Here is a 16,418-nt window from a genome sequence, read left to right on the forward strand (position 1 = left end):
AAGCCCATAAATCTTATATCCTTGCTAAATAAACGAAAGCTATAAATTTTCTCCATCTCGGCTTAGACAATATCCCTGTTTCTTTATCAACCTTGGATGTCGTAACAAAAGCACAGCGCAAATTTTACGTGTTATGTTGCTAATTAGAATATGAAATTAATAGAATCAACGTATTGGTTTAATTGATTTTGTTCTTTTTCGCTAGTTAAAACTCGAGCTGTAGCCATTTTCCCGCTGAATGGACGCACGGCGGGTAGAGATATAAGTTCCAGTAGAAGCGCGCGCGGAATACTTAGTTACGTCCGTGCCGCACCTGGGCCAGATGGAACACGTGACGGCTCTTACCAGTTCTACGGAAGAAGCAACAGCTACATCCTCATCCCCAACCGAGGAAACCTAGACACCAAACGTTCTATCACTCTGTTAGCGTGGATCTTCCACCAGGGACGTGCAGGACCCATCTTCAACTACATGCCAAACGGCTGGGGCGTGCACTTTTGGATGATTACACCGAGAACGCTGTTTGTACGGTTTACGCGTCGAAGAGGACGGCGTTTCACGGCTGCGGTTGTAAGCAGGAGCGTCACACCTGGACGATGGCAGTTTGTTGGTGCAAGTTACAACGGACGAACAGGCCAAGCGAAGCTCTTTGTCAATAGAAGGTTTACAGCGAGGAAATACATCGGGAGAATACAGTTGGCGACTAACTACCCGGTAAGAATGGGAGCTCGTATCGGTGACGGGAGATATTTCCGGGGACGAATCTCGTGTATGCAGGTGTACAACGGTGCTCTTTCCCTGCGACAAATCATCTCCAAGAAACGAACGTGTTTTAGAAGAGGTGAGTATGTTGGCGCTTTTAAAGATATTTCTAAGTCTTAAGCTCCTAACTTGGAATCTAGAAGCGCAAAGCAAGTATTAATAGATTGGGCTAGTACGCACTCTCGTAATTTCGCCCGTTTTCGTCAAGCAAGGGTAAAGTGAAACTATAACATTTACGTTGTCGTTATATGAAAGTAACATTAAGCTTTGTGAATTGTTTCTTATGAGAAACTTCAGGAATATTTACTCTTTTTTATCCCATTAACAGTTCCAGTAAGGCAAAGACCAGGACCCAGGCCTACTGGCCGAGGTATGTGGAAAATACAATTGCGCAAGTTGAGCATATTTCAGATGTTAGTATTAACTTTAATATCTTCCAGGTAAACCCTAATTATTGTCATTTTTATTTTATTTTATTTTAGTGTGCAATAGACGCCTGGATCTCGTGTTCTTAGTTGACGGATCCGGGAGTATTGAAGCAGCCGGTCGCGGTAACTTCAAACGTTGTATAGAATTTCTCAAGACCATGGTGTCTTCATTCAGTGTGTCACCACAGCGCACGCGTGTGGGTGTGGCATTGTTCTCTTCCCGCACCTGGTTGATACTGGACTTTCACCAAAGCAGAAGCAAGGCTACCGTGCTCCGGCGCATTGATAGCATGAGATACCCACGCGGAGGTACCAAGATTGGAAGAGCCTTGAACTTCGTGCTACATCGATTGTTTAGACGAAGCAGGAGAGCGCTCAAGGTAATGAGAAAAACGGATAGCTCTGAACGTTATGTAATCTTTCCTTACAATATCCTGAAATGCGCTGTCAAGTGGAACAGTCTTTATGAGGAGCTTACTATTGGACCACAATAATGCGGAAATTTAATTAATCCGCAACTTTTTGTAATTTCTTTTGCACACGTTTTGAAGCACCTTATCTCAGTTCTCATTTTCTTTTCTTAAAAATTACACCTTTTTTTTTTCTTCCGCGCTTACTTTGTTGTCAAGGTAGATGTTAGACGGATCATCTCTGACAGCTGATTGGCTGATTTCGAAGAAACGTTTAGTTAATATTATTCTAACTTGGTGTTGTTTTATTTCTGCAAATGGTAAGCACCTCGTATAAAAAGTTAATCGGCGAAAGGAAATTGAGCGTATACAAGCCGTAACGTATTATTAAACACGTTCGTTCGTTTTATGGTTTTACGATCCGTGAATCGTTTGCGCGCACTTTCAGAGGATCAATCTGTATTTTCCCTTCTTTTCAGGCGCTAGTAGTCATGACGGATGGCATCTCGCAAGATCGTGTGCGGAGACCTGCACTGGCTTTGCGAAACCAGGGAGTGCGGGTATTTGCTTTGGGGATTGGTCGGCGATATCGAAGACACCAACTTCTGCAAATAGCTACAAATGGACGATTCGTGTTCACTGCCAACTTTAGAAGTCTGAATAGAGTCGCTCGACGAATCTCAAGGAAAATATGCCGATGTAAGTCCTTTGCCCGAAATACGCTGCTAAGCGGGCTTAATTCGTCTAGCCTCGGAGAAGCGCTATCCGTGGAGTTGTGTTGCAGTAGGCCGCTTAGTGCTATATGGATGACTGCTTCTGTAGTGTAGAATGTTTGTTTTTTGTTTTGTTTTTCTTTTTGCCTTACTGTTATCTCGTCAATTTTTTATGAAGTTCTCCTTCAACTCTTTATTTCCAACGGGTCACCTATAGAAAATGTGCATTTTGTTTTTTCTTTAGCTGAATTTCATTTTATTTTCTCGATTGTGTTCTTTTTAACTCTTTTCTAACGTTTTGCTGTCGCTTCTCTCTTTAGTGACACCGAATCGAAGACCTGTGCGACCAGTTAGACCGTACAGGCCGAGCGGTAAGTGACGTTTTTATGTTTCTTTATCATTTTCATTGAGCTGTTTGGGCCGGAAGGGGTGCTAGTAGAAATTACTTTGGTAATGTGGTGATTCCTTTTGTTGAAGCCCGTAAACCTGATATCCTTACTTAATAAACGAAAGCTATAGATTTTCTCCATCTCGGTTGAGACAATACCCTGTTTCTCTACTAACTTTGGATGTCTTAACAGAAGCCGGCACAGCAGAAATTTTCTGTGTAATGTTGTAACTTATTGTCTAATTGATTAATCTTTTTTGCTAGGTAAAACTCGAGCTGTAGCCATTTTCCCGCTGAATGGACGCACGGCGGGCAAAGATATAAGTTCCAGTAGAAGCGCGCGCGGAATACTTAGTTACGTCCGTGCCGCGCCTGGGCCAGATGGATCACGTGACGGATCTTACCAGTTCTACGGAAGAAGCAACAGCTACATCCTCATCCCCAACCGAGGAAACCTAGACACCAAACGTTCTATCACTCTGTTAGCGTGGATCTTCCACCAAGGACGTGCAGGACCCATCTTCAACTACATGCCAAACGGCTGGGGCGTGCACTTTTGGATGATTACACCGAGAACGCTGTTTGTACGGTTTACGCGTCGAAGAGGACGGCGTTTCACGGCTGCGGTTGTAAGCAGGAGCGTCACACCTGGACGATGGCAGTTTGTTGGTGCAAGTTACAACGGACGAACAGGCCAAGCGAAGCTCTTTGTCAATAGAAGGTTTACAGCGAGGAAATACATCGGGAGAATACAGTTGGCGACTAACTACCCGGTAAGAATGGGTGCTCGTATTGGTGACGGGAGATATTTCCGGGGACGAATCTCGTGTGTGCAGGTGTACAATGGTGCCCTTTCCCTGCGACAAATCATTTCCAAGAAACGAAGATGCTTTAGGAGAGGTAAGCATGTTGGCGCTTTTAACGATATTTCTCTGTCTTAAGCTCCTAACTTGGAATCTAGAAGCGCAAAGCAAGTATTAATAGATTGGGCTGAAACTATGGCATTTGAATTGTCGTTATGTGAATTGAACATTAAGCTTTGTGAGTTGTTTCTAATGAGAAACTTCAGCAATCTTTATCCTTTTTATCCCGTTAACAGTTCCAGTTAGACCAAGACCAGGACCCAGGCCCACTGGCCGAGGTATGTGGACAATACAATTGCGCAAGTTGAGCAATAAAAACAATATTTCAAATTTTAGTATTTATTTTAGTATCTTGCAGGTACACACTAATCATTTTCATTTCTTAATTTATCTATACTAATGTTTTTATTTGTGTTTCAGTGTGCAATAGACGTCTCGACCTCGCGTTCTTAGTTGACGGATCCGGGAGTATCGAAACAGCCGGTCGTGGTAACTTCAAGCGTTGTATTGAATTTGTCAAGACCATGGTGTCTTCATTCAGTGTCTCACCACAGCGCACGCGTGTGGGCGTGGTATTGTTCGCTTCCCGCGCGTGGCTGATTCTAGACTTTTACCGAAGCAGGAACAAAGCAGGCGTGCTCAATACCATTGCTAGGATGAGATACCCACGCGGAGGTACCAGGATTGGAAAAGCTTTAAAATTTGTCCTACATCGATTGTTTAGAAGAAATAGGAGAGTACTGAAGGTAATGGAAACAAGAGCCGGTCACTTTGAATTCTTCTCGCCCCTCTAATAAACAAAAAAGTAACTCAATCTAGGCCTCAAACGTATTCAATAACAGATTTATCTATTTTCTTTGAAGGCTCTAGTAGTCATGACGGATGGCATCTCGCAAGACCGTGTGCGGAGACCTGCACTAGCTTTGAGAAGCCGCGGAGTGTGGGTGTATGCTTTGGGGATCGGTCGGCGATATCGAAGACGCCAACTGGAGCAAATAGCTACAAATGGACGATACGTATTCACTGCCAACTTTAGAAGTCTGAATAGAGTCGCTCGACGCATCTCGAGCAAAATATGCCGAAGTGAGTAAAGGGTTTTATATTTTAAGAGCGCAGACATTCGCATACGCCTTCTGACTAGAGATGCGTAATAGAAACTACTGCTTGTAGGATATTTTGAGAGGCACGTAGAAAATAACAGTAATGATTAGAACAATAACGGATTACAAACAACTTTGCTTCATTTCAAATAACGAAAGAGAACTACCCGCCTGAATTATGAACTGAACTGTAGAGATGGTATATTGTTGGTCCGAAACAGTTTATTTCCCTTTTTAAAATAATGTCAAAGGTTTCATGCATCAAAACTGCTAACTGGAGACACTGAACCGCAACCACATCAGCAAATAAACTAACAGTCGCAATTGTTTGCTTCAGGTCACCCGCTCCGTCCCAGGCCATTCCGTCCAGGACCTCACATAAGACCAAGTGGCAAAGGTTTGTCCTCGGCGTTATGATGAAGACGCTTGAAAAATGTCTTTATTATTTTATTTTTTAGCTATTTTACTTCTTTGTTCATTTGTTTGTTTCATTTCCTCTCATTGCTGAAAAAGTTCTTCAACTTTCTTTTGCTGCAATTGACTTTTTAAAGATCGGTTATTTGGTACTGTGGAGGGCATTATCCTCTAAAGAAGCGCCTTACGCTAGATTGTTCTAGTTCCTTGCTATAGCAATGCAAGACCTTTATGTTGATTATTCTTTATTTGCTGTTGCCATAGTGTGCCGCAAACGTCTCGACTTGGCCTTGTTGATCGACGGCTCTGGCAGTATCAATGCTTACGGCCGAGGGAACTTCGGGCGCTGTCTCGACTTCGTCAAACGATTGGTGGCTTCATTCAGTATCTCCCCCACACAGACTCGTGTTGGTATCGTTCTGTTTTCAACTCGCGCATGGCTCATCGCTAACTTCAGGGGACACAGAAACAAGCAAAGCTTGTTACGTGCGATTAGTCGCATTAGATATCCCAGAGGTGGCACGAAAATTGGACGAGCGCTGAGATTTGCCAGATATCGGTTGTTTAGAAGAAGGACTAATCGGCGTAAGGTAAGTGCGTGGATGGAGGTTTCTTTTAAAGTGTCCCACTCAATCGATTTGCAGCCTATTGGCAGTCATTATCTGGACGCCCAAACAGACGCCGCGCGAAGGTGCAATGTTTGGCTTTACTCACTATGTTTTTAAAGTTCCTGCTTGGAAATGCTCAAGCTTATGTAAAAGTGTGCTCGCAAATCTCTGACTCCTAGCACTTGCGTTGTCCGATGATGAAAGATAGAGTTGTAGGATTATGGCAATAGCAAACGGAAGCAATGAAAACTGGTTGATGGGGGCTGTTCAACCATCTCTCAATGAAACAATTGGAACAAGGATTCAAAAACTTGAGTGGAGTATTATCAGTCAACATCAAGTCCACTATTATTTCAATATTATGTACACAGATGTAGCGGTTGGATCGTTAGTTTTGAGATCAGTTTAACAACTTTTTTGAAAGTTTTTGCTTTCTTCACTTGTTAGTTTTGATCAGCTTTTTGTCACACCAGGTAGTGTAGTCAGTGCTTTCCTTGATGTTTAGGTTTAAACTTTTTGTTTACTTTCCTTCAGGTACTGCTTGTCATGACTGATGGTATTTCACAAGACTCGGTCCTGAAATCGTCACGTGCTCTCCGAAATGCGGGCGTGCGTATTTTGGCGCTCGGAATCGGCAGAAAATTCAGACGAGCTCAACTTAACCAGATCACGGCAAACCCAAGATACGTGTTCAACAGTGGCTTCCGAAACCTTCACCGTGTAGTGAGGTCAATCAAACGAACGGTGTGCAAAGGTAAATAGCAGTGCTTCAATAAATGGGTGTGAACAAACTACACAACACTATACTAAGAGGTTCTCTATTATTCCTAGCAGTAAAAACGATGCATTAATGTAGGTAGCTGCTTGTGCAGCCATTTGACTGTGAAGAAGGGTGCATGGGTTCCAGTTATCTTTACCGTGATCGTGCTGTTTGTTGGCAACCAAGGCGCGTTGTTTAATTCCCTTTCTCGCCGGAGAAATTTGAAATGGGAGGTTTCACCCTGAAAACGCATCAAATGTTTTCCGTCCACACTACGCCGGAGAAATATTAAAACGCAACAATCAGCGGTTCATTTTGGATTTGTGTTTGAGGAAAACTTGGTCACGAAAATCACATGATTACCGTGACGCCATCGTTTTCGGAAAGCTCTGTTTTCAAAATGTTTTACGCTCACACGAAAACCAAAAACCGGCGTTTTCAAATTCCTCTGATTTGAAGAACGTTTTCGAAAAGCTCCGTTTTCGTGACGGATTACTTTGGACGGTAGGCCACACCGTGGAAATAAAGCTGCGTTTTCAAACTCCTCCCATGTAGTGTGGACGAAGCCTTAATGGCCGCGATTGCGTCATAAACGCCTCATTCCAAAAAGATCAGGCTAACGTTTTCAAGTTCGTTCTTCCCACTCCGTCTTATTTTAATTTTCGAAACCAGACAGCCATACCAAATTAAACAAAATGGCCTAACTTGTTTGTTCCGCCGTGTATGTTTGTCATACCACATTTCTAATGTAAAGGTGTTCTTCAGGTCGCCCGATACGTCCCAGACCAATACGGCCAAGACTTCCAGTGCGACCTAGTGGCAAAGGTAAGACTAGGGCTGAGCAAGCTTAGATCAGAATAGGGGCGTTTTCCATTTGTATGGAAAAACTGGGTTTTCTGGTGGGAAACCAAATGAAACGGGTCTTTCCAATGAAAATACAGAGCTGAAATACAGAAATTCAGAGGTACAGTAATAGCCCACGTATAAGAACCTGGGTTTTAAGAACCTGTTGGGCTAAAATTTTCATTTTAAGCCCCCTCCACATAAGAACCTATCAAGGCTAACATTTTAAGTTAGGTTCTTATCAGTGGGGTTGCTGTAAAAGTGTATAGGTAGAAACTGCTGAATTAAGATCGCCATCTATTTAAAAGTAACTTGACATAACTTTTTTTTTCTTTCAAGCTTAAGTACCATGTTGTATGTCTACTGTGTTTGCCATTCAGATAATTCCCCAAGTATTTGCAAGTACTGCACTCTACCACAGTATCAAAGAAAGCTTTCTGACCATCTCCATCTCTGTGCGAATCACAAAATATTAAAAGTAAAATATCAAAATATATCCCAATGAAATAAATAACTGCAAAATATCAAAACAACGTAAGCTCCCAATGGGCAATGCCGCAGCTTCTCAACGTGAGTTTCTTTGCTATGTTTTGTTAAGGACATATACTGTACCTGCACTGAACTGCCTATAGGCATTGCTCTATGGTACAAATAAATGATTTATACAGTGTACTGTATTATGAGATGATATTTATATTATATATAGTATATTCAGATGAAATTCATATGAAAATATAAGAACCTATTTTAAGAACCTTGGTAGCCTAAATTTGCTTTAAGTACCATTTATATAAGAACCTATTTAGGCTAAATTGAAAAATTCAGGTTCTTATACGTGGGCTATTACTGTATTTCCCTTTTCTCGTTTTTACGGAATGATCGTAAAATCGCTGTGCTATGTTGCTTTTTCACACTAATTCCATGCTCCTTGATGAAATACGCATTCGTTTCAGTGGGAAATGAAATGGAATAGTCCTTTCCACTAGAAAGATTTTGACTGCTGTCAAATGGTACACACTCGACCCGTCTCATTTTATTTGTTGAAAATTTCTGCTGTTTCATTTGGCGGAAATTTTCACCGTTTTTTTTTCACCCGAACAGAAAGAGCTCTACGTTAAACTAATTCGTTCTTTTTTGTGGGTCATTTTATTTTGCAAGCAAAAAAGTACAGTAGAAAACTGGTCAAAATGATATTACTGGAGAAAACTTACTTTTTAGTGGTATTGTTTTTAATTTTAACGAGTGTTCAAACCTGTAATACTATGCAATTTCCTAAAGGAATATTTTCTATTTCACGGAGAACACTGGGAGATTTTAAGGACGGTGCCTACTAAATACAAAGGTTTTCGCGCCAGGTTAGGACCACGCGGAAAAAGTAGATCTTTGCAAGGGCTATTGGAATCCAGCAAGAAAAATAGGGGAAGCCACGCATTTTTTCGAGATAATTAGCCTTGAATCTCAAAAAAATGCTGACATCAGCATTTTTCTGAAAAAAACAAGGAAAGCGTATTTTCTTCACAGATTTCCTTACAATTCGCTTTTACATACAGAAAAGCAAACACATTTAAAAAGATCTTTAAACTACATGGCAAATGGTAACATGAAAACCCTTTTTGGTATGTTTTTAATAACAAAATCGTTGCAACAGCACTTTTAGTGTCTCTGACAACCTTCCTCTGGTTCAGCTAAAATACGGTCTAAATACCTTTTGCTCACAACCAGAAACTAATCGCGTGTTGAATAGTCTTGCCACTTCCATTTCATAACATAAAATGTGGGGGTAACCACGCGTTTTTTTTAAGTTATTCATCTCTTTTGAAAACTTTTACTGTGCCCGTTACATTTTTTCCTGTCACCTCCCCAGTAAGTAAGACATTTGCGTATCTCGCACTTTTCTTGCGCGCGCACTACGCCATCTGCAGGTACATGTTTACAGTTGAATTTCAGTATAATTTTCGACAGATAACAGCTAGGTTTTCAGCTTGAGGACGTTAAGAGTTAGTGGTTAGCGATATGCTACTATTCTAGTGTCCCTGGTTTAAGTACAGGTTCATTAAACTTGATTTGGTCACAGTGAGAATTTTGCTTTTAAGAGGAACATTTGAAAGGTTCCAGAGTTAGTTGTTTAAATTGTAACCTCCTTTCATACCATACCAGCTTTCTGATTGGTTTGCGTTATTTTCCATTGCTGTGTGCCTGAGAGAAAGAAACGTTGGACACTTTCCAAAAGTAATATTCTGTACATTCTTGTTTAATTCTTTTTCTTGTTAAATAATGTCTTTGCCTTCATATACACAGGCATGTTTAGGCTTAAGTCATTGGTAACTATTATTTACAGGTTCTACTCAAGTACATTACATTAATCTTCGCTTTCCTGGTTAGCCAATGACACGAAATAAATCAAATTTGTATTGACGAGTTGCCCAAACAAATGTTTTTGTTTTCTTTTAGTCTGCCGCAAACGTCTCGATTTGGCCTTCTTGATTGACGGCTCTGGCAGTATCAATGCTTACGGCCGAGGGAACTTCCGGCGATGTCTCAACTTCGTCAAACGATTGGTGGCTTCGTTCAGTATCTCCCCCACACAAACTCGTGTTGGTATCGTTCTATTTTCAACTCGTGCATGGCTCATCGCTAACTTCAGGAGATACAGAAACAAGCAAAGCTTGTTACGTGCTATTAGTCGCATTAGATATCCCCGAGGTGGTACGAAAATTGGACGAGCGATGAGATTTGCCAAATATCAGTTGTTTAGAAGGAGAACCAATCGGCGAAAGGTGAGTGTAGGGATGGAAGGTTCTACCCTGTTCTCTTCAATATATTAAGGACTATTTAAATTGCACCTTTTTGCCTTCTTTACTTGAAGTCTTGTGGCTCTATCAGTGTCTATCCTTTTTTCCAATCTAGGCCATACTGAAATTCATTATAACGCGTTTTGACTTTCTTAGAGGTGGTACAGCAAGCGATTATGATGTTTCAGTGCGTCCTTTTTATCTAAGAAATACATGCTGTGTCTCTGTCTCTTTATATAGTGTAAGAATAGATTATAAATGAAATAGAAAATTGCATAAATGTTTTCTGACAATTTCGCTGGCTACCCTTGAAATCTGGCTGACTAAGTGGGCATCTGATATCGATCGATAGGAGGCCAGTCCTACGAAGCGCGCGCTCGTGGTTTTCATAGGTCATAGCCAATTCGTCAATGATCACAGTCGATGTTCTAGATATGGTAAAACGGTGCTTACCAAAACGGTGCTTACCAACTTTGATAGTTAACTATCAATGTGTAATTGCCAGGTAACGTACTGCCTTTATCACTGAGATAGCGTTAGCCCAACTCCATTTCACATTTTGTCATTTGTTCTCCAGGTACTGCTCGTCATGACAGATGGTATTTCACAAGACTCGCTCGGGAGATCCTCACGTGACCTCCGAAATGCGGGCGTGCGTATTTTGGCGCTTGGAATCGGCAGAAAATTCAGACTAGCTCAGCTTAACCAAATGGCAGCAAACCCAAGATACGTGTTCAAGGCCGGCTTTAGAGGCCTTCATCGTGTGGTGAGGTCAATCAAAAGAACGGTTTGTGGAGGTATCTATCTTAAATTAAACAATGAAAACAGAGATAAAGTACTTACAAGAGAAGATGAAGGGTAGCAGAAGTAATCCCCCATGTAGACCTTATTCTTAAGGTGATCCCGCTCAAGTTATTTTTAAATATGGCATCCAGTCCTCACGCGGATAATGTGACCGCGCGGGTTGCGTGGATGTTTTCTTGGAGGATAAAAATGTGTATGAAGCTGCTTGGGCTAGCCACGTAGATAAAATTCGTGTCAGAGGATTGGCTATTTCTAGACCCTCCTGGAATTTATAAAGCCGCAGATGATGTAAAAACAATTTGAGCGGTAAGCAAGGCGACGAAGGATGAGCTCTTACCCTTTATCCTCTCCTAGTACTTAAAGTTACATTGTGCAATCCCGCAAGTCAGATATTATCATTATTATTATTATTATTATTATTATTATTATTATTATTATTATTATTATTATTATTATTATTATTATTTATTATTATTTATTATATTTTTTTTTTTCACTTAGATTCCTCATTTAGCATTTCCCTCAAGTCTTTATCAGTTTTAAACACAGGTCTGTCCAGTACCAGGGTAGAAACGCTCGACCAAACACTGTATGAGATCAAAACTCATCTCGTGCTAAAAGCAGAACATGGCGATTGATCAACCAATCAATACTACTTTTCACCTTAAAACAGGTTTTCACTAGAATCACAAGCATAATCGCGAGTACGATTCTCGCGTGCAAATACAAAGATACGCAAGGGAAAGCACGTAGATTGATTATTTATTCTTGTACTTGATTGGGCTTGCATTTTACAGTGTCTCGTTAGTCTGTTGAGCCCTGTCCAAACGGGAAATGCTTGGCGACCAAACACGATCAAACATTGTTTGGTGACCAAACAACACCTTGTTTCATCGTTTTTGATAAAATTTGAACGTCAACAAACGTTTGATCAAACACTATAAAATTTGCTCGTTCAGACGATGATCAAAAATGTTTGATCCCATTTTGCTATTTTCTTCAACATCAACATGTTTGGTCACCAAACAATGTTTGGTCTTGTCCGCATTTGGTCGCCAAACATTTCCTGTTTGGACAGGGCTTCTAGTTATACTTGCGCTTATGCGTGCGTCGCTAATGAAGATCAGGCTTTGCTATACTGACAGTATTTTGTTACATATTTTGTAGCGCGTCGTGATCAGGGACGCAAAATAAAATGGAGGCGTAAAACTAAAACACGTCGTTTTCAGTGGAGAAGAAGGCGGCGACCAAGGAGACCGCGAGGGCGCAGGCGAAAGAGGAGATTGCGTACGTGAAAACTGGTCTTGTATACCCAGCTAAAAAGTTTCTTTCCGGATTCATTCGGAATATTTTTGGGATTCTTTCGGGGTTACTATTTCCAAATATTTAATTCTCGTTACCCTGGTTCTCAGCTCACACCGGTTTTGATGCGACATAGAGGAGATGAGGCGTGGTTTTCCCTTCACTCTCTGTCAGTATGAGTTCAATTATAAGTTTGGATTTAGTTAAGATTTTTCAAGTTATAAACCACCTGTTATGAAACAGCATGCTATGCTACTTGGAGATGGACGCTATCAATTCATTTCATCGATCTGTTGTCAATACATTGCACATATCGCCGATTTAGATTCAATGAATAGAGTAAATTTTTTTACCGACAGGACTCCGCGCTCGTCCCATTCAAAGACAAAGCATTAGCGATAATATGATTATTTTATCATTCTCGGTTTCATTCTCTTTGCAGCGTGGGGAAAGAAAAGAGATGTAGTGATCGTCAAGCCTGACAATTTCAACGAAAAAGATGACGATAACCACAGTGGCGCTGATGATAGTGGCGATGGCGAATCATCACGTGATTCAAAGCAAGTACGGGGAAGTCAAAGAAGCGAAATAGCTCAAGTGGAGACCAAAGGTTAGTGTGTTAAGTTGCAAAACGATAACAAGTTCTGTTTTAGATTAACTGCAAAGACTGTAGAAAACAAAATACGAGGGCAAAAGACTGCGAGAAGCGAAAGACGCTAGGGTGCACTGACAAATACGACTTTATTTCCTGCCCTGGGAACTGGCGTTTTGCCAGCATTTCACAGTGTGCAATGCCAGATACCGTGTTCGACATCCGTTAAAAGTTTTTTGAATTCTTCTTTACAATCATTCATACCAAGTAAATGAAGAGCACAGTTTGAAGTACTATTTCTGTCATTCTACAGTTAACAAACCAGACCTGACCCCAAGCTATTTATGGCGCTTTGGATCATCTGGAAACAACTCGGTCGCCTTAGATGAAGTGCACGGTCACGTGGTGCACCTTGAGGGAGGAGCCTCCATCTCAAACACCACCGAGAGAGGCCTGGTGGCTGACACCAATGGCGGATGGCTATCACTCAAAGAAACCAATAGTGAGTAACTGTGCAATCATCTTGATGACATGCGAGTGTCATATTTATTGGTGGTTTGTAACCAGTCCCTAGAAATTCAGTTGACAAAATCGTAGTGGCCATGTTGGCGGCAATTGTGAAAGAAGCCATCGCGAAGAGAAATGTGTTTTTAACGTTCACCAACATGGTGGCTATGGCGTCACATGCAAACCGAGAGTTGAAATAAAACTGATAAGTTGTTTCTGTAAACGCTCTTTAAAGCTGTAGAACAATGTTGTGGTCACCCAAATAGTTTGGGTAATGACCAGCTACTGTTTGTATGATTAATTTCTCTATTAATTTATACATTTTGGCAAATTACAGTACAAATAAACGTTATCCATATCTTGTCTTGTGAGTCGCCTCTACGCTAATCAGTATGTGCAGATGGATCCGTGTCCTCGTAAACAGTTGTTCGAGTTACTGTCATACTAAAAATTCTAAACAGCGTACTCACAAATATACCGATGTACTTTTGTTGTTGTTGTTTCCTCTTGTAGGTTTGTTTGTTTGTTTGTTGGTTGGTTGGTTGGTTGTTTGTTTGTTCTTTTTTACCTTTAGTGAGATAATCCTAAGCTTGTTAGAGATAACAGAGGCAATTTTTGAAAGTTCTGAATTCGTTTTCCTCAGATACCTGCTTCAGTGATCCTGGGCATTGCTCAGAGAACGGTATGACGGTCATGTCTTGGATCAAACTCAACAAGACGTCTCTCAGTGACAAGACCAGCTCGTACATAATGTCTAGTGGCGGCCAGTCCACCGCGTCTCGCGGTTTCGCCGTGCTGTACATGCCTAAGAGGTACATCGTGATTCTAAGCACCAAAAACAAGCAGTGGAAACTGAACACGCCTGTTTTGCCGAGCGGATGGTTCAATCTCGCTTTCACTTGGCGGGAATCCAACCAGCTCAAGTTGTTTGTGAATGGAACCTACGTGACCTCCAGTAATCCTGCTTTGGTTTCCAGGCCCCACGATTCGTTTACAACGTTTGATGTTGGTCGACCAAACAATTCGGATAAGCTAATGTACAGATTCCCATTGAGGATAAGCGATTTAGCTCTCTGGGAGAGGGAACTTTCTGAGCAGGAATTAAAATCAGGTCTGTAACTTACACCCTGTTATTTTAATTGATAGAGCAACTGGTCAATCTTCGCGCAATTAAATTATCGCCTGCCTCTTAACAAATATTTGGTGAATGGCAAATTAGAATATATACCGTAAAATACTGGTTATAAGCCAGAGAGTTATATGACTTAACAAAGGAATTTAGGGTGGGAATATTACGAGGGGAGCTTAGTCTCTTGTTAGCATCTCCCCGAGGTCGGGAAGATGCTTACAAGCGGTATGAAAAAAAACTTTGGGAAGAGAAACGACTTGAAGGCTCCGATAAAAACTGGATTAATTCTTCTTCTTGTTGTTGTTATTGTTGTTGTTGTTGTTGTTGTTGTTGTTGTTGTTGTTGTTGTTGTTGTTGTTGTTAGCTTACAGATATAACAAGTGAGGCTTATAAATAGCTCATGGCAAATATATTTGTAAGCTCCTTTCTGACTTTGTAGTTATTTCTCGGGGACGATGTAGAGAATATTGACGAGAATTATGATGCAAGGTTAGGGGTGGCTTTAAGTTATAAGACAGCTAAGCCTTCTACGAATGTGGAAAATGAAATGAAAATGGCTTTTTTGAATGTTTCAGCGATGTATATGCAGTTAAGCCGTCACAGTGAACCACTAAAGAAGAACAATGAAATTTAAGGTAATACATTATTTCATTATTTTTACTATATTAAATACATTACTCGCGCTCTGATCATGAATACTGAATACACAGACGAAAAAACGGTCCTGACGTTACTCCACTTTTGCCTTAAAGTTTAAAAAAAAACCTGCCGTTTCTTAGGCCAGTGAACGCGTGCATCTACGCAATTCTCGCGTCTCGTTGACGAATATCGCGTATTTTCTGCCATCACTTAGAATAGACGACAGCGGACAAACCATGGCATACTGAATTTTAATGTTGTGTTTATTTAAGAGAACTTTCCTTAAACAGCTACCCTATAGACTGAAAACGGCCTTGTTAACAACGGACATGGCTACGCGAAAACCAGAAGTGTTGAACAACGTTCCCGCTGCTATATTTTTTTGTGTCGTGTTTTGCCTCTTGATTGTCAATTGTCTGAAGTTGTGGTTGTTATTTTGCAGATGTGACATTACTATAGCAACGCGTGAAGGTTCAAGAGATGCTCTGAGGCAACGCTGTTTTCTTAGAGTCAGCAAAATTTGCTGAGTAGTGCATGTGTTATTAGGCTGTGTTATTTGTGCATTTATTATTGTGCCACTTGAACAAATAAATTTATTACCGTGAATTAGTTTCTCGTCTCCTTCTTTGGAGAGTGTTGACGAACGGATGATATATCCGTGGAGCATATACGCGAACTCACAGTGAGAACATGGGGGAAAATAGAACGATGTTGTTGTTACATGTACGAAGGTGAAAGCGCGGGTTGGTTATCGCGCAGGGACCAGGGTCATCCCAACTACATGGGTGTTGCCTATAGTTTGATTTTAGCCAGCATGGAGTGTCGGCTTAAGTTAATGGTAAGACAAGGTTTAGGTTTAGGATAAACGTAGAAAGACGGAACGCACAAGGAACACGGAATAACGCAGTAGAAACACACGCGGGAAAGAAAAGAACGAAAGAAACGCGGGAAAAGTACGAGGAATCTCGAGAATGCCATGGGAAAAGTACAGCAGAATGTAAGGGGAAGGGAACTCCTTCCCCGCCTCCAAAAAAAAGCGTCAGTAGTCAGCTCAGACTCAATTTTGAGAATGATGCTAGGGCGAAGGAGTATTTTAAAATAAACTTCAGCGTTACATGTACAGTGAGGGTTACTAAAAAACGAGGGGCTTCAGCGGAACATGCTAGGGAACGCACGGATCCCATAGTGAAAGAACCAGGGGCGCAGAAATGGAACGCCATTCACAGGTAAATGCATGGGATACCTAGGGGAACTCATAGGGAATATAATATACGGGGAGCGTACTACCGTAAACTTCCGAGAGTAACGACCCGCATTACTTTCGGAATTAGCAAGCTTTGGAACCCGCCACTTTCGGGGGGTCA

General features: G+C 41.2%; 1 protein-coding gene across 1 annotated transcript in view; it reads left to right on the forward strand.

Annotated features, from left to right (window-relative positions):
• Positions 1-15,660, forward strand: part of LOC110051853 (uncharacterized) — a 76,514-nt gene extending 60,854 nt beyond the window's left edge. Inside the window, exons 74-94 of the mRNA XM_089279817.1 lie at positions 206-841; positions 1,091-1,132; positions 1,245-1,570; positions 2,080-2,299; positions 2,634-2,684; positions 2,966-3,601; positions 3,801-3,842; positions 3,985-4,310; positions 4,428-4,647; positions 5,002-5,061; positions 5,343-5,668; positions 6,221-6,440; positions 7,212-7,271; positions 9,741-10,066; positions 10,659-10,878; positions 12,053-12,172; positions 12,630-12,797; positions 13,093-13,281; positions 13,930-14,397; positions 14,991-15,050; positions 15,497-15,660. Coding sequence (XP_089135943.1) covers positions 206-841; positions 1,091-1,132; positions 1,245-1,570; positions 2,080-2,299; positions 2,634-2,684; positions 2,966-3,601; positions 3,801-3,842; positions 3,985-4,310; positions 4,428-4,647; positions 5,002-5,061; positions 5,343-5,668; positions 6,221-6,440; positions 7,212-7,271; positions 9,741-10,066; positions 10,659-10,878; positions 12,053-12,172; positions 12,630-12,797; positions 13,093-13,281; positions 13,930-14,397; positions 14,991-15,049 — 4,715 coding nt within the window. The 3' untranslated portion in view covers position 15,050; positions 15,497-15,660. The remainder of the gene's footprint in view (positions 1-205; positions 842-1,090; positions 1,133-1,244; positions 1,571-2,079; positions 2,300-2,633; positions 2,685-2,965; positions 3,602-3,800; positions 3,843-3,984; positions 4,311-4,427; positions 4,648-5,001; positions 5,062-5,342; positions 5,669-6,220; positions 6,441-7,211; positions 7,272-9,740; positions 10,067-10,658; positions 10,879-12,052; positions 12,173-12,629; positions 12,798-13,092; positions 13,282-13,929; positions 14,398-14,990; positions 15,051-15,496) is intronic.
• Positions 15,661-16,418: the final 758 nt, after the last annotated feature.

This window comes from Orbicella faveolata, unplaced genomic scaffold (assembly GCF_042242905.1).
Source record: "Orbicella faveolata isolate gen_17 unplaced genomic scaffold, um_ofav_v1 contig_47, whole genome shotgun sequence".
In the NCBI taxonomy this organism is placed as follows: domain Eukaryota; kingdom Metazoa; phylum Cnidaria; class Anthozoa; order Scleractinia; family Merulinidae; genus Orbicella; species Orbicella faveolata.